The sequence below is a fragment of the Thrips palmi genome, unplaced genomic scaffold (assembly GCF_012932325.1).
Source record: "Thrips palmi isolate BJ-2018 unplaced genomic scaffold, TpBJ-2018v1 HiC_scaffold_18, whole genome shotgun sequence".
Lineage (NCBI taxonomy): Eukaryota > Metazoa > Arthropoda > Insecta > Thysanoptera > Thripidae > Thrips > Thrips palmi.
Window position 1 is genome coordinate 9,394,317 of NW_023144627.1, and position 22,468 is coordinate 9,416,784.

Sequence of the window (22,468 nt, forward strand, 5' to 3'; positions counted from 1 at the left end):
ACTAACCATGTCTGGACCTGTGAAAAAAATTTCAAAAATTTACCTCTGTACAAGAAACAAACAAAGGAACATTGCTACTGTATCGAGTCGCTACCGAGAACACCCATCACCAAAAGCATATACAGATTTGGTACCTTTTCAAAAAACCTGGAGCACCCTCCTTTCTGCTTGATCTATTTACAGATTGGTTGGTAGAGTATTCCGATGATAAGCAAGGTAGGGTTGATCTTTGGTAGGCCACGTCAAAAACCCTTCATGCATCATTCATTATAAACAAACAATTGATGTGCACAAATGAAAGCATGTGTAGAAAGCATGATGGAACATGTATCACCCACAAATGCGTAGCATCGATTTTCATTCAATGTCAATTTTATTGAATAAAGTTTTATTTTACTATAATCACAGAGATGGATTAGATTCAATTCCTTTAAAAATAATATGTACAAGAATTATTTGAGAACCATGCACTATTGTTGTGCACATTTTAAAACTAAATGTAGCCTTACAACAAATGAATTGACTTCACTGTGTCAGTCTTTATAATATACTGGGATAAAACTCACAAACTTCCATATAAGGTAAGACAAGTTAAAAAGCCAAATCTATAAACTATAAAAATTAAGAATGACACAGGGAAAGGTGCCCTGGTCTCAAGACCTAAGTTACTCTGGGTCGTGTACCATGCAAATATTTACTAACTTCGTAAAAGTCGTGAAAAATTTAAATGGTCTAACACATTGAAGAAATAGTAAAACAGCTCTGCCTCTAGGCAACAAAACATAATCATACAGTGGCATTTCATAAAAACACACAATTTTTCTAAGCAGGCACACAGGCTGAGCGGAATGTGAACATAAAGGTTGTCTTAATCAAAATTTAAAAGGTCCATATTACACATCAGAGTGAAAAAGCAAACAATCATCTCACGAATTTCTGGAGCAATGTTAAGCAGGAAGGCACAGAAGAAGTTCTTCTGTGGAAGGAGCAATCAAATGCTTACAGGCTTTACATAGCTTTACGAATAAACTGCAACATGGAGTTGGTCGACCTGAAAAAGCATACAAGCCACATCAGATCAGCCTCAGTAAAATTAATTGGCAAAGCCATTGCAGTGCACACAGAACAAGCACTTAGGAAGTAAAATAATACCAACAGTTCATTTACAATTAGGAAAATTAAAAATTACTAAAAGAAATTAAGATATGGCCACAAAGATAACAAAAAATAATGTTACAGTCATACATAGGCACTAGATGCTGAACACATACATGAAACACTACAAAAATCGCAAGCACAAATAATAATAAATACTGTTGCTAATTACTAGATCCCTCAATGAAGTGGGGAACCTCATACAACACAAAGGTCAATGAAATAAACAAATGAACGAAACATGAACCAAAAAAATAAAATAAAACGATAAGAGTGAACCATGAAAGGCACAAGAGAAAGCATGTCCACATGTCACTGCTGCTTGCACTCGCTAGCATTAGCGGCCATGTTGCGGTGATGGAAGGAGTGACGTCTGCGCGGGGCGTTCGGACCGCCCTTGCTGGGTTTTGAGGGCAGGGCCATAAGGTCGTCGGCAGAGCACATGTCATTCCTGTGGACATGACATGAGGGCGACATGACCCACAACGCTACGCAGCTACGCACACTACAAGAGGAGTAGGAAGGGTGGCGGGATGGCGAAACAAGGGGTGGAGTGGGCGACAACATTCAGACATACACATACAGGCAGCACATGCACAACGTCAACGTGATGACCAATTGTGAAGAATTTAAAAATGACCCCTTTGAAATTATTTGGGAGGAACCTACAATGCTTATCGCCTAAAAATCGAGTTCAAGAAAAGATGGTGCTCTGGTTGTGAAAAGAACGTGAAACTGTAATATAATAACACGGAAAAAAATATGAAGGACCCAAGCATCAAAAATAACTTGCAGAGGAAGCAGATTTAAAAGCCAAGCCCCCTCCACAGTGACTACCTGTAGCTGCAGCCACATCCAGACCTTGCACAGGAACTGATGACATTTAAAGTTCAAAGATCAAAGGTCAGCTTAATAAATAGAATTCCCTAGGGAATTTCATCATATACAGGCCAGCCCACAAGTGCCATCAACTCATAATTAAATGTGGGGTAAAAAACCCCAAAAGTGTGGATCATTTGAAAGCTTCCACTCCACTTAGGGGTCATGAGAAAAATTGAGTGTATAACACTGTTAGATTTCTTCAATATTTAATGTGACTATAATTAAAAACATAGCCGCTAAAAAAAAAATTGAAGTGAAATGGAGATAAAGAAAAAGTAGACCATATTTTCCAAGTTGTGCTAAAAGCAATAGTTTCAACATCACTCAGTACAGAACATCTAAATACTGAAAATGTTTTCTTTGGCTGGATAAACCCTAGTTTCAAACTTCAAAAGTCATCATCAGAATCTGTGGAAGATTCTGAAGGCAGCGGCAGCAGAAAGAAGGGTCTGTGCTTGATAGACTGTCTGCAGAAAAAGAACAACGTACTGACCACAGGCAAAACCCAAACCATACCATACCCAATCAACATAAGGGAGGTGACTACGTAAACATATACAAGATACTGAATGCAGAATTTTTTTTTTCTAAACTGGTAACGGAGCAAATTTAACCACATTGACCACCATGCAAGACCAACCATGCTTAACACCTGTCTGCGATAAATGTGTCTACAAAAAACACTTTCGGTAAAGAGAAAGAGAGAGACAGAAATAAAAAGGATAAGACTTACTCTTTGCTGTTGGCTTCTAATGACCGCCGACGCAGCTCCTGTAAGGTGACGCCGTTCTGCTGTTCCCAGGACTGCTTCTCCTTGTCGAAGGCTGTTCGCTTCTCTTCAAGGTCTCGAAGCTGCTGTTCCAGGGACTTTCGCATTTGCTCATGGCGGCGTTGGAGCTGAGAACAAACAAAATTCAATAAATACCAGAAAATTTTACAAAAATATGAACAAGGAGGCACAAAGACCTAGAGAAGCACTACTCACATCTGCTTCAGAGTCCCGGAGCTTTTGTTTCTTTTCCTTGACCTTCATTTCGAAGACTTGCTCCATTTCGGTCTCCATTTTCTTCATCTTGGCATCATGATCTCTCTTTTCCTCTTCCATCTGAGCCAGAGGGTTCCTGGATAACAAATTAGCACAGCGAGTTACAGAGAGGACACTTTCCCACAGGAAAACAGGACTGGAAGAAAATAATCATGCAAGTTTTATTGGTAATGCTTTGAAGCATGCCTGTACATGCTTCTCTTGACAGAATAGTCAGCATGTTGTTAAAATGCAAATGTATATAGACGGGAATCAAGGAGATATTTTGAAGCTGAAAGAATAAATAAAATAGCATAGACACTTTCTCCTAGGATGCTCACATGTGTATAACATTACCAGTGCACCTGTGCACTGACAAGTGAGGTTCTGTGAGGTATTGTACACTTGACTGGTGAGTGAAATAACTAGTAAAAATAATAGAGGCCACAGTGTAACTTTGACTTTGTAATATTCCCAGGACGGGTGAAGGGTTACACTGCATACCTTCTCAGAATGCATGAACCCTATGCGTGTGAAAAAGTGTGTTGATTGAAATGGTATCAACGATGAGATGGAAGTGAGAATATTTAGGATGTTGCAACCAACAATTGATGAAAAGTGAGTGGATGATGTGATATCTTACAGCTACCGAAAAGAGAGAGCAGCAGACAGTGAGACAATGCATCTAGGAGACGAAAAAGGGGACAAGCGCAAGCAGGAACAAGTCCACGGTTTCATAGAATGGAACGCTCAGAGAAGCAAAATTCCTGAGAAGTGTATTTACACAATAGAGAAAAGTCTAAAAACAACACTACCAATTTGTAACTTTGGAATGTTAGGTTTAAACCTAAAGAACTAAACAAAAAAGAGTTAAGAGAATTTGGTTAAAAAATAAACTGAATAGAGCATGGAAATTTGACAATGTAGCTAGACTATGTTCTTGTGCTATTAGGAAAAATAAAGAACTAAATTGTTGAATTGGCAACACACTTCTCAGTGCAGAGCAAACACAACCACATTCCGAGCCACCTAAGGACATTATCAACACTTACCAGACTGTCATGAAACTGTTCATAACTCCTTGAGTGGCCACACTGAGAAAAAAATGTGTTTTAGTATTGACCAGTTCATTGAAGATGTCAAAACTGGTTTCATGAAAAGTAGTCTTGTTTAGATGGAGTGCAGTTAAGATGGAGACGACATGCGTGAGACAAGAGCCACACATTGTGAGCCATACTCCTTCGCCAGTGAAGAAGATCAGGCCAATGATTAGCAATAGTTGAGTTAGAGCTTTGTGTCCAGATTATGGAAACATTGAGTTCCATTGGCAGCTCGAAAGAAGTGTGTTAACATGCAAATAATCCATTCCCCACTAAGGCTCCCAAAGCTCATAAGCATTAATATGAGAATAACTTGTCCTTACAGAGAATGAACCATGCACTGATTTTAACTGATTCAGTAGAATGGGAAAGGTCCTATTAATTCAATGAAATGGCAAATAATGAAATCTAGGGGGAGGAGGTGATGTGGAAAGATGTAAGAAATCCAGTTAGGTTTTAGACCTGGTATCTAAACTTGGTAACCAAACAAAATACCACACATCTCTGTATAAAGTAGGCTGGGATATGATTGTGAGCAACAACTACAACGCAGAGAGACCTACTGGGACCGACACTTCTGATGTCTCACATATTGTATCAATGGCCAAATTGTCACCACACACTTTTCACCTTCACAGCAAAAATCATTTTCTCATCTTTCATTCAACTTACTTGTTCGATATTCTTCCTGGTTTGCCATCAGTCCCAAGGCCAGCCAGTTTCCGGCAGCGATAGTTCTCATAGTGGACGCTGTTGGTAACTTCTTTGAGATCTTGTAGATGTGTCCGAATCAGCATATTTCTCAGTGCAATAAAATCACAGTGCTCCAGGTTTTCAACTGGAAAACATTGGAAAAGATTAATACAGCCACTCTAACAGACTATGCTTTTCCCAGGAACAAATGCTAAGGACAGGCTAAAAATTCTCTCACCTTCTGCAATACCCCACGGATACTTGCGTCCTCTTAATTTCTTTCCATCAACTTCAATGACAGTGTTTGAGCCCACGACAGCAAATGGCACACGATCTTTCAGTCCTTTGTGTTGTTTTACTTCCTCTTCGTCTTCAGTGTCAGGAAATTCATAAATTTTTATTTTGTGTTGTGCAATTTCATTGAGAATCTGTAAAAGAAAAACAACATGGTCAAGGTTCCATCTTGAAGACATCCCAAGATATGCTAAGGCCACACATTTCATATAACAAACACACCTGTTTTTTGAAAAGATTGCATTCATCTGGAATCATTGTATCAGCCTTTGCAATAACTGGGATAATGTTGACTTTATCGTGTAGCCGCTGCATGAACTCAACATCAAGGGGCTTCAACCCATGTCCTGATGGAGCAATAAAATACAGACAGCAATGCACTCTGCTATCTGAGAGTATTTTGCGATTAACTCGAGATTCAGCATTCAAATATTCTTCATACTTCGATTCAATGTAGTCCACTATGGGAGCCCAACTGAAATAAAAAAAACAAGATACTGATGAGTGAAGACAGTTCAAATGGTTTAAACACAGCTCTTAATGATTTGGTCAATTCACATAAATTTATGGACTGCTGCTTACCAGTTGCTGTTGTCAACAGCGTCACCAAAGCCCGGAGTATCAACAACAGTTAATGAAAGATTCACATTGTTTTCCTTTAGAAGACATTTGCTGGTTTCGACTGCAACCGTTTTCTTGACCCTCAATGATGGACCAGGGTGTTCATTGGAATAGATATCAGACAGGAACATTGAGTTGATGAGCGTTGACTTGCCCAAACCCGATTCACCTGAGAAATTAAAGGCAAATGCTCACTCCAAGAGTACACTTTAATGCGCCACATGAAGAAAAGTTTCAAAAGATACCCACCAACAACCATAAGAGTGAAGTCAAAGCCCTTTTTCACAGCTTTTCTATAGACTTGATTTGGCAAGTTAGCGAAACCAACGTATCCGTCAAGTTCCTTTGTCTTTCGTTCTGGGGCTTTGTTTTCTTTGTTGTAACGTTCCTTGTTATCTTCATTGTTAATCGAGTCACCTGAATCAACGAAATAGAGGGGTCAGTAAAACAGCCACCACGACGCACACAATCGACCGGTGGTTGGCAAGCAAAACGGTGGAGAGTGCGACAAAACCAAAACAAAGGTCAATGACAAAAAATAAAAAAGGGTGACACATTACCATTGAGCCTACCTCGCTCGGCCGCCCGCTTGGCCAGGGCCTCCTTGATGGCGGAGGGGGCGGGGGCGGTGGGCGGCGGCACGGAGGGGGCGGACCCTGCGCCGGGGGTGGGGCCGGGCATGGTGGGGGTGGACGGCGCTTCGTTCTTGAAAAACTGCTCTCGCTTGCTCTGAAGCTGCAACAAACAGGAGGACGCCGTTAGTCTCACTGTCTCAGCCACTGTCTGACAGCACGGGGATGGGGACCCAAACGCCCACCTCGAACCGAACGTGTGACCCCACCAACGGATTCCTCGTTCGGGGAGCAATCCATTGGTGGGGTCACACGTTCGGTTCGAGTCCCATTTAGCGAGTCTGGGCCTAGAAACGCGTCCGGGATTTTGACCGCCTCCAGCGGTCTTCTGGCCCAGCCCGCGCAGCGCGCACTCACGAAGACCTGGAGCTCCTCCTGGATGGAGGGCTCCGTGCGGATGGTGCCGACGTGCAGGCGCCGGCCCAGGGTGGGCGACAAGCTCGGGGAGCTCGACGGGGACGTCGACGGAGGCGAGCCGCGGTGCGCGCGCGGCGACGGGGTGCCCGACGGCGAGGTCCGCAACGAATAGGGCGAGGGCGCGTACGCGTACGGCGGGGTGTCCGGCTCGTCGTCGTCGGAGTGCGCGGACGGCCCCAAGCACCCCGACGACGCCCTCCTGGCCAGGCGGCCGGCCCGCCACGCGCGGCGGACGCGCGACGACAGGCGCCGCCACCTGCCGACGGAGTGCGCCGCGCCGGACCGCGGCCAAGACCCGGAGCACGACGGCAAGGAGGCGACCGAGGCCATGGCCGTGGACGACACGCGGAGACGACACGGGTACCTCGGCGGGGCCCTCGCGCGGCAAGTAGCAACCAACTAGAGGGGGAGGCCCCCGCCGCCAGGACCCCGCCAGGCACGCACACAGGAAAGCGCGAGTTAGCGCCCGCAGACCGATTTCCGAGAGCCGGCTTCGTCGCTGTCTCTCTCGCACTCACGCTTCGTCCCGTACAGGTGCGAGAGAGACAGAGCGACCAAAACGACTCTCGGAATCAGTCTGCAGCCCCGCGGCTGGGGACCGGCCGCAAGCGACGTGCCCGTAAAATCATTGGGCGTTTGAAGGGACGGACGGGCCAAGGTAGAGGTCGGGAACCTCGGCCGCTACACTGTAACCGCTCTGGGACGCGTCGGCCCGACCCGACCCGACAGGCCGAAGGGGTGAGCCCCGGTAAGCCGCTCTAGTCATCAGCGAGGCGGGGCGGGGCGGGGCAGGGCAGGGCGGCTAAGTAGGAAGTCACTACAGCGGCCGGCCGTCCGGCGGGCCGGGCGAGCGACGGGCACTCTCGGAATCAATCCTAATTCACGGCAGCCTCTCGTCTGGATAAGGAGGGACAGGGCCTCGCCTGGGAGGGAGGGGCACACACTATCAATTAGAGAGAGAGAGAGGAATGAATCCCCCCGCCTCTAAGCCCGCATCGCAGAAGGTTAAATCTCCAGCGTCGCCGACACCGGCTCGACTCGCGAAACGGACACCACGACACTGCCATTTCGCCATTTCACTCGGCGCGCGAGGAAAGGCCACAGTCATTAGCCAGAGTCCAGTGCAGCAAAGTGAGTGCGGGGCAAGGCGGAAGCAAGGCGCGGGCAAAAAAAGAAATCAATTAAACACAATCATCATAAAAGATAAACAAACAAAAATTTTATAACAAAGAAAATGAAGTCGGACAAAAATTTTTTTTTAAAAAGTTTTTTTTTTTAAATGGAGGTGTGGCCGTAAAATGAAACTAGCTTCGCTCCCCGTCCGGCGAGCCTGCGCGCGACTCGCACCACGCCGTGGCGACAAATCACGGGACAATTTGACGGTCACGCAAGGAAGGCACGCCTCGGCGCCCCCCGAGGCCCCGAGGCCCCCAGACCCCCGAGGGGCTCCAGCAGAGACGGCGCGAGCTGCCACGCGAACCACGAGCAGCAAAATTAAATACTGACTGCAACGCTGTTAAGCGTGAATCTACGCGTTTCGAGCTGCAGAGTCGCTGAATGGGACTCGAAACCGAACGTGTGACCCCACCAATGGATTGCTCTCTGAACGAGGAATCCATTGGTGGGGTCATACGTTCGATTCGAGTCCCATTTAGCGACTCTGGAGCTCTGCACGCGTCTGGAGTTTCGGCCGCCTCCGCCGGTCTTCCGGCCCACTGTGCACCGGGCTGTCAAGCGCAGGCAGGGCGCAGCGCAACGGTTGACCCGGTGCAGGCGCAGGCCTATCACAGCCACAAGTTGGCACAACTGGAGCACTATCGCACTGGGCCAGCAGCCAACCAGCCAGGCAGCCGAATGCGGGCGCAGGGCGGTCACAGTCGCTCTGTCTCACTCGCACCTACACAGGGCGCCCCGTGAGAGCGAGAGAGACGGAGCGAAGAAGGGCGGCTCGGGGCGGAGCTATCGGCCGCAACACGAACAGCCTGCACCTGTCGTCCCGACGGCGGCCTCCAACATCGACAGGCGCGTCTGCGCTCGGCGGCGACACGACGGCGTACCTCGGAGCACCGCGACGACCGCGACCCTCGGCGTCGTCGACCCTCGGCGTGCTCCGCGGCTCCGCGCTCCGCACCGCGCGGGGGGAAGGACGAGCGACGACTGACGGGGACCACCACACCACAGGGACGGCGACGGGGCGGGCAACGGCCGCCGCCACCGTGCCATGACAGCTAGACCCGCGCCGGCCCGCCCTCCAGTGGAGAGCTCAGCCCCGCCAGCCCCCAGGCGACCTTGGCACAGCCTTGGGCACGGCCAGGCCAAAAACTAGTTCCGCCACTGTGTGCACCACAGTGTGTACAGTGGCGCAGCAGAGCCCCACTTATCAGCGCTTCACACCCACAGCCCACAGTGGGTTTGCCACAAGACCGGTGGAGGCGGCAAAAACTGTGGACGCGTTTTGAGCTCCAGAGTCGCTTAGTGGGACTCGAACGGAACGTGTGACCCCACCAATGGATGGCTCTCCGAACGAGGAATCCATTGGCGGGGTCACGCGTTCGGTTCGAGCCGGGATGCAGTGGCCACGCCTTGGCTACGCCCACGGGCGTGCACGGCCGTCCAAAAAGAGGGTAGGGGCCAAAGGGGCCCCAAAAGGGCGGCAAGGGGGCCCTTTTGGACCGCGTAGGTCGCGGGGCGTCGCGGGGCGTCGCGGGGCCACTGGGCGGAGGGCCAAGGGAGCTAACAACCTGCAAAAGGGCGCTTGCAGGGCCATTGCAGGGCCTCACGCAGCGATAAAAGTAAAGCGGGAAAGGCCAGGCGCAATAAAGTCACCCAATTTATTTTTTAATTTTTTTTTCGCGAAGTAGAAAACTGCAGGCCGGTTGCGCGCGCAGGCAGACCCCCCACATGTGGAGCGTTAGCGCGCTGCTGCTGCCTTCGCTTACCGAACAGAGCGCCCATTCAGAAAGAGAACACTCGCTGGCACTGACCGGAAAGAGCGAGAGAGAAAGACAACCACCGTACAGCCAGCTGCTACCTATCAGACAATTTTCAATTTTGCGCCCCGTTCGCGTGGTAAGTGCACTGCTATACACGCCCCCGTACCTTACCCGGCATCTCATTTTAAAAGTTGCCGCGCTCCGACCGCACCGCGCGCACCGCGGCTATCCCACAGTGGGCCAGAACACCGACGCGGGCCGGCAAAACTCTAGACGCGTTCTGAGCTCCAGAGTCGCTGAATGGGGCTCGAACCGAACATACGACCCCACCGATGGATTCCTCGTTCGGAGAGCAATCCATTGGTGGGGTCACACGTTTGGTTTGAGTCCCGTTTAGCGACTCTGGAGCTCAAAACGCGTCTAGAGTTTTGCCGGCCTCCACCGGTCTTCTGGCCCACTGTGCCTCGCTCTGCCCATCGCCAAGGAAAACATGTACGAATTGGTCTAGCCTTGCTTGCAATTACGTGGCCGACATGCCGGGAGCCTCAAACAACAACAACAATAATAATAATCTCGCCGAGATAAACCCATTACTACACTGTACTACCGCGCGTACGCCGTGAGAAAACCGCCAGGCCAAGGCAGCGCGAAAACGCGTCGGGAAACCTCCATCCATCCGAGAGATGAACCTCCAGATATGTAGACAAGCCCCAAAGGTACACAGAAGCAGCGGGAACCGCTTTCTAAATTTAACGTGTTTCTATACAAAGCAAGAAAGGAACTTTAATCAAAGCTCGCAGCGAGTCGAACGGCTGCAGCGGAAACACGACCATCCTCAACTCTCTCGTTCCCGTTTAATGTAACTTGTTAAAAAAAGGGTGAAAAATCCGACCTGGAATGACGTTCTACTGGCCCGGCCAGCCCAGCTACTCACTGCTCCTCCGACACTAACGCCACTCACCTGCAACACAGAGAAACACATTCTTTACTGTCGAGAAACAACACACACAGGCACGTCCTCCCCCCACCGCCATCCAGGTCCTCAAGGGACCAGCCAACCACAAATAACGCAACTTTTCCAGAGATTATGGTGCCGTGTCTTCGTAGACGGGGGGAGAAGTTACGAGCGGCGTGCATGCATGGCGTGGATTATTAAGTTTTTTAGGAAGACAAAAGATCCAGTGTAGACGCTATGAATTTTTCTGTTCTCGTTTTGTGATTTGCGGCGAGGGCCGGAAACGACCTCGGAGCGGCACGGAGCGGCAGTCGGCGGCAGCTGTGGGGAAAGGCGACCGACTTCCAGCAAGGGCCGAAGCAATCGGCCGAAAGGTCTCCAGCGACACACGGCGAGGGTCCCCGTCGACGAGGGGTAGCGCGCTGGCCGCACGCCAAGTCACGCAGCGGGCGGCGCTACCCCGCGCCGAGGCCTAGGACTCTGTCTATGCAGTGTCGCGACGCGGACGCGCAGCGTCGCCCACGCATCCGGAGGGCCGCCAAGCATGCCATGGCACGCCACTGCAGACTGATTCCGAGACTCGTCGCTCTGTCTCTCTCGCACTCATGGGGCGTCCCGTGTAGGTGCGAGAGAGACAGCGCGACGAAGGCGACTCTCGGAGTCAGTGTAGTGTGCTGGCCGCACCGGACGGCCGGACGCACGCGCTGCGACTTGTCAATCCGGCGGAGCAAGCAGAACACGGTTCCGGTGCGGGCGGCGCGCGGCGGGCGGAGCGACGCGACGTGGCCGTCGAAGTGCAGTGCAGTGCCGTGCAGTGCCGACGCGCGGCCGAGTGCGTCTCGTCTCCGGACCGGGCCGACGCATCTCCGGCTCGCCCTTCCGGCCCACAGTGGGCCAGAGGACCGGTGGAGGCGGCCGAAACTCTGGACGCGTGCAGAGCTCCAGAGTCGCTGAACAGGACTCGAACCGAACGTGTGACCCCACCAATGGATTGCTCTCCGAACGAGGAATCCATTGGTGGGGTCACACGTTCGGTTCGAGTCCTATTTAGCGACTCTGGAGCTCAAAACGCGTCCGGGGTTTTGACCGCCTCGCCGGCCTTCTGGCCCACTGCGCGGCCTTGGGGCCTTGGGCTCAGGGAGGAGGCCTTGGAGTGGGCGAGCCTGTAGCACGGCGCGCACCACGCCCCCCAAGAGCAAGGACCTCGTCGAGGACCCCGTCGGGCAGGTAATTCAACAGGACGGCGACGGCGACGCGACCCGGCCGGCCATTGTGCCTCGCCGCCAACAAGACCACCACCAGCAACAACAACAATCGAACCAGACTCATTCCAGCGACCGAATAAAACACCTCGAAATAAATAGACCAGAGTCCCGGACACCGGCCGGGAGAACATCGTCAAGGGTCTAATTGGCCACCGCCGGGCAGCGGCACCAGCACGCCGAGCAGGCCATGACGGTGGCGAAAAGAACACCCACGACGCCCGCCAGCAGCACTCTCTCTGTCTCTCTCGCACCCACACGGCACGCCCCGCGAGTGCGAGAGAGACGGGGCGACGACTCTCGGTCTGCAGAAGCACCCGTTGGCAGGGCTTGGCAGGGCTGGAACGGAATGTGCAGCCTGCAGCACTCATTTGTCTCAATCCGCACTGCGAGCAGTCAGAGCGGACGGGGCAGCCGGGCCCGCGCCATTTCCAGCAACATCTATCTCCGAGATCACCACACCGAACAGCAACAACTCTCTTGGACAAAGCACTGCAGACTATTTTCCAACATCACAGGGAGCGTGCATTTTTCAACCCCCACAGATTCTTCTTCAAAATACTTTTTGAAAAGTGCCAGACCGAAAACAATAGGGCTCCTATCGGGAGAGGAGTGCTAACGTGTAAAAGCCAATCAGGGCTGCGCGTTCCCGCGGCTTTCTTGTTGTTGTTGTTTTCGCGGGCGGACAGCAAGGTAGCAGTGGCGGAGCACCGCAACGCGACGAGGTGCGGCACGGTGCGGCGCCTACCTGACCGGGGAGCCAAGCACGCAGTGCACGCAGTAGTGCACTAGAACGGCCCAACGGGTGCGAGAGAGACAGCGATCAACGGCAAGCCGCTCCGGGCCATCGGCCACCACACTGTGGACGAAAACGGGCAGCCAAGGCCGAGAAGCGCCCGGAGGAACGCGGCCGCCAGCGTCGCTCTGTCACTCTCGCACTCAAGGGGCGTGCCTGTGGGTGCGAGAGAGACAGAGCGACGCAATGGGAATCGCTCCACAGAATGGCGTCCAGGGCGAAGACGAGGACGGGCCGAGAAGAAAGGCCCCTGTGTCGGCGGCGCCGTGGCCTTGCTCGCGTGGGGCGTTTCGTCAAAGGCTGCCATTCAGTCCGAGCGCGGGACGCAGGGCAGGGCCGGCCAGCCAGTAGCAGCCCGGGCCAGCCCCTGTGGCGGAGAGGCTGGGCCGCCCCGCAACACGGCCGCGAGTCGCGGGCTTGCCTACAGTGCAAGGCGTTCTCCGCGGCGCGCTACTCACCAGGTCGCCGTTGGACGGGGTCTGAGCGGCCCCCGCCGCCCCCGCGGCCCCCGAGCCGGGCACGGTGGTGGGCACCGGGGGCGGCGCGTTGGGGGGCGGGCCCTGCGGTCCGCCGGCCGCCGTGGTGGTCTCGAAGAGGCGCTGGCGCTGCGCGAGGCGGTCCAGGCTGGCCAGGCGGTACGTGGAGCTGGCCGACGAGGCGCCGACGCCCGCCAGGCTGTTGGAGGCCGTCATGGAGGACGTGATGGCCGTCGTGCTGGTGTACTTGGGCAGCGTGGGCGGCGGCACGGGCTTGGCCGACGTGCCCTTGAGCAGGCTGGACGAGCTGGTGTACATGTAGGAGCCGGGCGAGGCCGCCGACGCGCCGATGCTGGCGCGCGCCTTGAGGGTGGCCAGCGGGGACGCCGTCGCCGAGGTCGCGGCGCTGCCGTTGGTGGCCGAGGCGCCGTTGGCCGTGCCGTTGGTGGACAGGCCGTTGGCCGACGAGCCGTTGGCGGCGTGCCCGTTCAAGCCGTTGACTCCGCTCATGGTGGCGAGGAGGACGCCGTCGAGGTGCTACTCCTTACTGCACAGAGACGAGGACGGTCAGCCCGGGCTGCTCCCGCCTGTCCCTCGGGTTGCTTCACGTCCAGGGTGTCCAGGATGGCGGCCCAAACAAACGGCCCACAGGAAGGCGCCGAGCCGAGCGACGCAACGGCATCCTGGCCGCCACGCCACGGCGCCAAGCCCCAGAGGGCGACCGAAATAAATCCCCCGTAAAAGTAGACGTTGCCCCACAAGGGCCACCAGGCACAAGGGTTGCGAGGCATCCGCTAAGCGCGACAGCGGCGACAGCACCGGCGCCGGCGGACAAAACCCTAGACGCGTTTTGAGCTCCAGAGTCGCTAAATGGGACTCGAACCGAACGTGTGACCCCACCAATGGATTGCTCTCCGAACGAGGAATCCATTGATGGGGTCACTCGTTCGGTTGGAGCCCTATTTAGCGACTCTGGAGCTCAAAACGCGTCTAGAGTTTTGGCCGCCTCCACCGGTCTTCTGACCCACTGAGCGGCGGCGAAAACAAAGTGGCAGCCGCCGGGAGTCGAACCCCGACCCCCGGCGTGCCGGCACTGCACACACCGATAAGCCCGGACAATAAGACGCCCCGCGGCCGACTGCGTACAGCCGGCCTGGCGGCTGCAGAGCGCGGACAGTCGAGCACGGCAAGAAATAAGATAGACGCACCAAAAAAAAATAATTAAATTCAATTTTCTCTGCCTGCCTCACTTTCCTCGGCAATTTCCTGCCGCTGCCGCCCGCTTTCCGCAACGACTTGGCGCTACTCGAGCGGCGAGCAAACGACAAAAAAAGCGTCTCGAAATTTGTCATCAATGTCCACCTTTTTTTTGCCGCAGCCTCGTTTCCCCGGAGGAAGCAAAGCAAAACTGCATCGCAGTGCAGTGCCTCGCGGTGCGGCGGACGGGAACCGACCGAAGTGTCGTTGGTCTCGCTGGACGGGCAAAGGCTCCGAAGGCACACGCGAAGAGAGAGTCCCCCTTTCCGTCACTCCGTCCGCAATCCGCTTTATTTTGACGACGACAGGCCGTCTCCGTCTCGCTCGCACCCTCTCGGGCGGCGGGCGTGCGAGAGAGAGGAGAGAGGGACAGAGCGTCTGCAGTAAGTACAGTACAGTACACCGCACTGCAAGCCCGCCTGTCCAAACGGAGCGCGTCGACCAGCCAGCCAGCCAGCCAGCCAGTCAGCCAGTCAGCCAGCCAGTCAGTCAGTCAGCCAGCCAGCCAGTCAGCCAGTCAGTCAGCCAGCCAGCCAGCCAGTCAGTCAGCCAGTCAGTCAGTCAGCCAGCCAGCCAGCCAGCCAGTCAGTCAGTCAGCCAGCCAGCCAGTCAGCCAGTCAGTCAGCCAGTCAGTCAGTCAGTCAGCCAGCCAGCCAGCCAGCCAGTCAGCCAGTCAGTCAGTCAGCCAGCCAGCCAGCCAGCCAGGCAGCAGCCAGCCAGCCAGCCATCCAGCCAGCCAGCCAGCCGTCAACAACTTCCACAACTTTGAGAGCAGCCACGTCGCATCGAGTGCGCGCGCCCCAACGCCCGGAAACGCAATTCCAGAAATCAGATCGGGCGCCGGCGGAACTGCTCGGCGCGAGGGAGGGAAAGAGAGACAGAGTTTTCTCTCTCTCTCTCTCTCTCGGTCTCTACAGGGCGTGTGCGGAGGTCCCTACACTGTCGCCTGCGCACCTGATGCCAGTCCAATTGGTCGCTTCGTAATTGAGAGGAAGGACGCACAGACGGACAGACAGACAGACAGACAGACGAACGGACGGGCAATCCCGGAGCGGAAAAACGGCCCCTGCCGACGACGCACTGGAGAAAGGAGCAGGGCCGACGCCGAGGAAGGCACGGTACACCACAAAAATGATTAATTTTCAATTCAATTTTCTTATCATTAAATTGATTTACTACCACCAGCCGGCAGCGTTCGAACCCGTGAGCTTAGCCGAGACCGAACGTGCGGGAAAGCTATGGCAGACTCGCAGTGTCCAGTGCCCCCCCCCCCACTTTTCCGAAACTAAAAACAACACACACGCGGCGCGGCGCAGCTAATGCATACCAGCAAGGTGCAGCGTGCACCGTAGCGTGACATGCAGGCACGCGCAGTGTGGTGGCGACGCGTGGCACGGCGGGGTCATTTCCGGTGAGGAGGGGGGGGGGGGCACGGCCACGTGCTGCGTAGTAATAACCGAGCACTCCATATTTTTAAAATAGAATTTCCATGGGTTTAGGCCAAGGAGAAGGGCGACTTGGAGACAGTTCCTTTGTGGTGGAAGTTGTCAATGGGTGGGCCAGCGGTGAGGGGCTGGGAAAGGCACCGATTTCCCAACCGTTCCCGCACGGCGCGCGCACACACACCAAGACGGCCCCAGCGCCGTTCACCGTAGGACCCCGCGCGACCAACAACAACAAATGGGCTTTCACCCCGCCCCGCCCCGCCCCGCCCTCGAATAAATCATGACCGACTTATGACCACTAAAAATACAGCTCGGCGCCTCGGTGCGGCGCGCGGCCCATGAAACAGCGCACCGCCACGGAGTGCCCACCGAACACGTGCCGCGCCGCAGCGGGCCGCGATCGGAACCCCGGACGCGTTTTGAGCTCCAGAGTCGCTGAATGGGACTCGAACCGAACGTGTGACCCCACCAATGGACTCCTCGTTCGGAGAGCAATCCATTGGTGGGGTCACACGTTCGGTTCGAGTCCCATTTAGCGACTCTGGAGCACGTTCACACGTTCGGTTCCAGGAACAGCGTGACGCGGCCAGCGACTTGCGATCGGAGGGCTGCTTCTTGCCAATCTCTCATCGTCAGCGCTATTAGCGCGAGCGAGAGAGACAGGGGATTCAATTCCGACACGCAGTCGTTACTGCACGGGTCGACACGCTTTCCGTTCCGAAACCCTTCCAGCGACAATTAAAGTGTGCGGGCCGCGCAGGACAGCGACGCACAGTGGGCCGGAAGACCGGCGGAGGCGGCCAAAGCCCTAGATGCGTTTTGAGCTCCAGAGTCGCTGAGCAGGACTCGAACCGAACGTGTGACCCCACCAATGGACTGCTCTCCGAACGAGGAGTCCATTGGTGGGGTCACACGTTCGGTTCGAGCCCCATTTAGCGACTCTGGAGCTCGAAACGCGTCTAGGGCTTTGGCCGCCTCCGCCGGTCTTCTGGCCCACTGTGCGATGTGCGACGGCCACGTCGACGACGTCGACGGCCCGCTCCATGTCGCTTCCTCCTCGTACCGCCGCGGGCAGGCAGGCCATGGGCAGGCCATGGGCAGGCCTACCAGACTCTCAGACTTCCAGGCCAGACGGCCGGACGGCGCGGCGGGCCGCGCGCTCCACAAAAGGAACGCGAGGAAGAAAGAAAATAAAAATATAGAGAAGGGAAGATGCCGGCGGAGATCACTGATTACTTCCACAGGCCGACCAATACAGTACAGTAAAGTACAGCCCGGCACGGCCTGTGGCACGGCCAAGCGCGCCGTCGGGCAAAGCACGGCCAGCCGCCCGGGCCAGGGAATCCAGCGTGCCAACGGTAAACCTTGGATAAAGTTGGCAAAATTGAATACAAGCGAAAATTTCAATTTTTTTGCCGCCAAATTCGTGTTTCAAAACATTTCTAGTTTGGAGCGACAGCGGGTCTGACGGCTCGGACAAGCGGAGTGTGACTGCCTCGCCTCAACGACTGACTCTCCATCGTGCCCAGGCGATAATTAACCCTGCATTCCCTTTTGCCGCGTCGCGGCCACGCGAGTACGCCGCGGCTCGCGCCTTTCCCTCAGTCTGTCTCTCTCGCACTCGCAGCGCCGCCGCCGTCTCTGTCTCTCTCGCACGCGCGTGCGAAACCGCTACACTCAGCAGCGCACGGCGACGCCCCGCCAGGCTGGAACCATTCGGACGCCACCCTGCAGACCGATTCCGAGAGTCGATTTCGTCGCTCTGTCTCTCTCGTACTCGAAGGGCGTACCGTTTAGGTGCGAGAGAGGAAGAGCCACGAAGACGACTCTCCGTCTGCTGGACGGCCACTAGCGACGCAGCCGCCCTCGCCCCTTACAAGGGCGGCCCCTGGCAGAGAGGAGAGCCCGTCCGTCACATAAGGTGACGGCGACGACGCTCGGACCGCGACCCGCGACCCCGGAGGGGCTCGGAGGGGCTCGGAGAGAGCCGACGCTTCATCCAAGCCACTGACGTCGGACGACAATCAATCCGAGTCGCGCAGCTTGGTGAGGTTCGGTCGAGTTTGCCACCCATTTTCGTGGAGCCTCCTCCGATCGTCCATCTTCGGCGGAGGCAGCAAAAATTCTAGACGCGTATCCACTGTGTCGCGGCCGCCGCCTCCAGGCCCTTCCAGTGCAGCCCACGCTGGAGCGGCGCCCCAGCCCTCCAGTCCCACGGCGATCCCTTTCCAGCCGGTCCTGGAACTGCCTGGAACGGAACGCACGCCCCTCTGGAGCGACCAGCGGCCGATAGACACTCCAGCTCCTCTAGGGACATTCCAGTGCAGTGTCTTTAATAAAACGGCCAGTGCGCCAAACCTTGTAGGGCACACGGAGAGGCGGCCAGGGGGCACCACACCACACGGCGGGGAGGGGAAGGGGGCGGCTGGAGGCTAAAAATAACACAGACGGTGTCGCAGCGCGGCCAAGCTGCGGTCCTGGTCCGCACCGCCAGCACCACAAGGAGGGCCTCTAGCACGTCCTGCTGCACTTCGTGCACTTCCGACGCGCGGCGCGAGGCACGCCGATAACCATCAGCTTCATCGCCTCCGGGAAGCGCAGTCCGTCTCTCTCGCACCCACGGCGACGGCGCGGTTCGAAATGAGCGTGGCGCGCTCGGAGCGGCCGAGCCCATGATGCATTTCTCATCCATTCCCAACACGCCCTCCGCGCGGCGGGGCGAGCCGCGCCGCCACCACGCCGAGAAGGCCCTCTCCGCGGACGACGGACTCCGACAGCGACGCCCACACTGTATTCCCCATTACCTTCGCTCCACAGGGCTCCGACTAACTTACGCCCTCCGCGTACGTCGGCGCGGGGGCGGGGCGGGGCGGGGCGGGGCGGGGCGGAGCCAAGCGCATCCCAAGATGGGACAAAGAGTCATTGAACGCGTGTACTGTACCGACTGGCTGGCCGACTGGCTGGCCCAGCGCGTCCGGCCGCCAGATTGACCGAGCCGTACACTACACTAACCAGATCTCGGACGGACAGACAGGCAGACAGACAGGCGGGATAACGCACACAGCGTGTAAAGCGATAGCTCCCCGACGATCGTCCCCCGAGACCGCCGCCTCCGACACAAGGACGGTCTTTGAGCTGCACTCCGAGAGTCCGTTTTCGTCGCTCTGTCTCTCTCGCACCCATAGGGCCCAAAGGGGACGCGCCGCGAGTGCGAGAGAGACGGAGTCGGTCAGCTGATGGCGTTATTTGTCGGTGGTGCAAGCGCAGCGGTGCCGCGGGTCAACGGCTGGCTCGCCGCACTAAAACTATAAACAGACGTAAACGCGGCGGGCAGGCCACGGCAGGCCGTCGGAGCGGCCGGGCCGTTGGAAACAAAGTGACCGTAAAACAGCCCGAAAAGGAGCCTTCGCCCCGGGATTCGAACCCGGGACCCCGGGACACGAGGCCATTAGGAGGCGCCGAGCGCAACACCCCCGAACATCCCTGGCGGGCCTGGCGGCTGGGCTGCCTCCGGGGCACCGTCCTCCTCGGAGACGGCCTCCAAGAAGTCAATCGATATTGCAGGAGAGCGCGCAGCGACGCGCAGCACCCTCCGACAACGCGGACCCCCGAAAAGGCGGGCCGCGCAGCGCGCAGTGCGTAGGGTGTACACTGTGAGCGCGTACACTGTGAGCCGGAGGGCGAGGCGCGCGGCCCCGCGGCGCCGTAGCGGGGGAGGCACTGCCGCCGCCCGCCCCGTCAGCCCCGTCTGCCCCAACCCTCCCTGCCATGTGTCTGTCCGCGCTCCCCAGGGCCTCCACCGCCAGCCCCGCCAGCCCAGGCCCGCGCACTGCGCGCCTGTGTTCCAAAGCACCCCAACAACTGCGTTGAACCTCGGGCAGCGTCCGCCGCACAGTGGAGGCGGTCAAAATCCCGGACGCGTTTTGAGCTCCACAGTCACTGAACAGGACTCGAACCGAACGTGTGACCCCACCAATGGATTCCTCGTTCGGAGAGCAGTCCATTAGTGGGGTCACACGTTCGGTTCGAGTACCATTCAGCGACCGGGGCACAATCTGCCGACAGTGTCCGCAGCCACCCTGGCCGAGTAGGCAGCCCGCTCCACTTGCAGCCTTCCAGGACCTTCCAGGCCGTCGGCTCGCATCCAATTTGCCCAGTGAGGCGGCCGAGGCCGGGGCACTAGCGAGGCGGGCGGGCATGTCACTGCTGGCTGGAGAAGTCCTCCAAGTCCTCGCGGGGCGGGGGCGGCGGGGGCACAGCCGGGGGGCCTCCAGGGGGTGGCGGGCGACAGGTGTCAGGCCGTGGCGCACCGCGTCACACCCCATCCGGGCCCCACAACCCCCTCGCCCTCGGCGCCCTCGGCCTTGGCCACGTCAAGCGGGCGGACTGCGGCCAGCACGGCCAGCACTCGAAGCACCCGAAACCGGCCGGGTCACTTTTGGGGCTCGCGTTGGGGTCCACGACGCCGCGAGGCACGTCACGGAGAGGTAAAGGGTGGCCAGCCTGCTAAATGATTCAGCCGGACGCCTTGTGGGTAGGCACCCTTGCGCCCTTCACTGTAAAACCCTTTCCCTTAACCACCAGACCCAACCCGAACCCAACCCTTCTCTTCTAGGCCCGCCCCCTGTTGCGGCTTGCCGCCCCCACCCCCTCTGCGGGGCCCATATGTTGAGCGAGGACCGCCGGCCAGCGAGCAGGGCCTCAGGGGCCGCCGTGGAGCCGGCAGGACACCGTCCTGGACCACCCAGCCTGGAGTCCAGGCCCTGGACGCCGTCCTGGACACTCTGGACGCGAAGCAACCGACACACACACACACACCTTCTTAGCCTCTTGTCACTCGCGACGCGACACTGGGCATAACGTCACGCACACACGATGCAGCACTACGCGGTGCTGGGCGACGCCGTCCGCGCGGCACGGACTACAGACACGCACTGAGTGACTGGGAGCGTGGCGTGGCGTGGCGGCGCGGCACAGCCAGGCACAGCCGTACAGATGTTGGTGTTGGCCGGCTCGGCTCGGCCGCTCCCGCCGTGGCGCGGCTGCGCGCTTGCGCTCGTCGGCGTGCTCGGCTCGACGCGCGGGCTGGGCTCTCCCCCCGCCCCTGGCTGCCCCTGGCGGGCGGGCTGGCTGCTCGGGCTTGCCGCCTGGCTGCCAGCGCGGCGGCCGGCCCGAGAGAGAGAGAGGAGGGAAGCCGCGGCGGCGGGGCGGTACGGCGGCGTCGGGGAAGGGAGAGAGACTGACTCATAACCGGCCCCGCCCCGCCCCGCCCCGCGATGCACCGGACAGACGCGCAGCGCAGCGCGCACGGAAAGGGGTGGCTTTGATTCAAGGACGCCGTCGGTACACTGCCGACGTCCCCGTCGACCTCCAGGCCGCCGAGTCTCTTCCCTTGGCCCCTAGCCGCGACCTACGGCTCCAAAAATAGCGAAAAAGCGCCCCGCCGTCACGAAACACGAACGCCTCCAGCGGCCCTTACTTTGCCTTCTCGGCAGCGTGATTGCGGCATCATTTTCAGCATTTTCCCCGGCACGGCACGGGGGCCGGGCGTAAATCAAGAGCAGCGCGCCTGGAAAGCCCGGACCGTCGACGCGGACCTCCGACCGTCGCTCCGTCTCTCTCGCACCCGCACGAGGCGGCCCACGAGTGCGAGAGAGACAGAGGCCCGCAGACGGGCCCTTGCACCTGCCCGCTAATCCGGCGGGGGCGTCGCTAAGCGCCGCGCTGCACAAGGCGGCACCGACGACGGCGTCGACGGGGCCTCGTGACCGCCGAGAACGCCCCGATCCATCACCGCCGCCCCCCGAATTCTAACCACAGCGGTTCCGGACTGTTCCGGATGGCGTGCCGACCCCGCCAGCGCCAGCACCACCACGCCGGCGACCGGGTCGACCAGGAACACGACACCGTGAGCGTGCACCAAGAGCCTTCGTTCCTCCCCAGGTCCACTTCCGGCCGTTGCAGCCCCCCCCCCCCCCCCCCCCGACACTGACGCATTGCAACACTCTGGCGGGGAGGGGGTAGTCCGGTGCGGCCAAACAACCCCCAGGCAGGGCGAGGCAGGGCGCCCGTCCGTGATACCTACACCGCACAGGTGCGGGCAAGGCGGTCATCCCTCCGGGGACTCGGCTACGCGGCGGGGGCGGCGGGGGGCGTCGTGGAGTCACTGACGTCACGCCTCGGCGATACCCCGCGCGGGGGCGGCTGTAGCCGGCGGTAGCTACCCCTTGCCTCTCCAGGGCCCTGCAGGGGTGCGACCGGGCGGCACTTCGGCACGGCGCGGATCTTGTTATGACTGCATGCCATGTTGTTCTCTCTCGCACTCGTGGGGCGTCCCGAGCGGTGCGAGAGAGACAGAGCGACGGAATCAGTGTGCCGGCGGCGCCGAAACGCGCGCCCGGCGACCTGCCCGCGGCGCGCTGCAGTGCAGTGCGAGATAGCGGCGCCGCGATAGAGCACGCGTCGCCAATCCACGGCCACGCCGTCCGTCTCTCTCGCACTCGCACGGCGCATGGCGCGGGCCTGC

The 22,468-nt window shown here is 57.4% G+C and overlaps 1 protein-coding gene across 1 annotated transcript; it reads right to left on the reverse strand.

Moving 5' to 3' along the window:
- Nucleotides 1-1,072: 1,072 nt before the first annotated feature.
- LOC117645308 (septin-7) lies at nt 1,073-20,870 on the reverse strand. Its single transcript, XM_034385381.1, has 12 exons — nt 20,761-20,870; nt 13,223-13,787; nt 6,330-6,504; nt 6,019-6,186; nt 5,731-5,938; nt 5,371-5,623; nt 5,093-5,282; nt 4,834-4,999; nt 4,114-4,155; nt 3,023-3,158; nt 2,771-2,934; nt 1,073-1,606 (listed from the first exon to the last, which is right to left on the reverse strand). The coding sequence occupies exons 2-12, from the start codon at nt 13,748-13,750 to the stop codon at nt 1,468-1,470; spliced, it is 2,169 nt and encodes a 722-aa protein (XP_034241272.1). The 5' UTR covers nt 13,751-13,787; nt 20,761-20,870; the 3' UTR covers nt 1,073-1,467.
- Nucleotides 20,871-22,468: the final 1,598 nt, after the last annotated feature.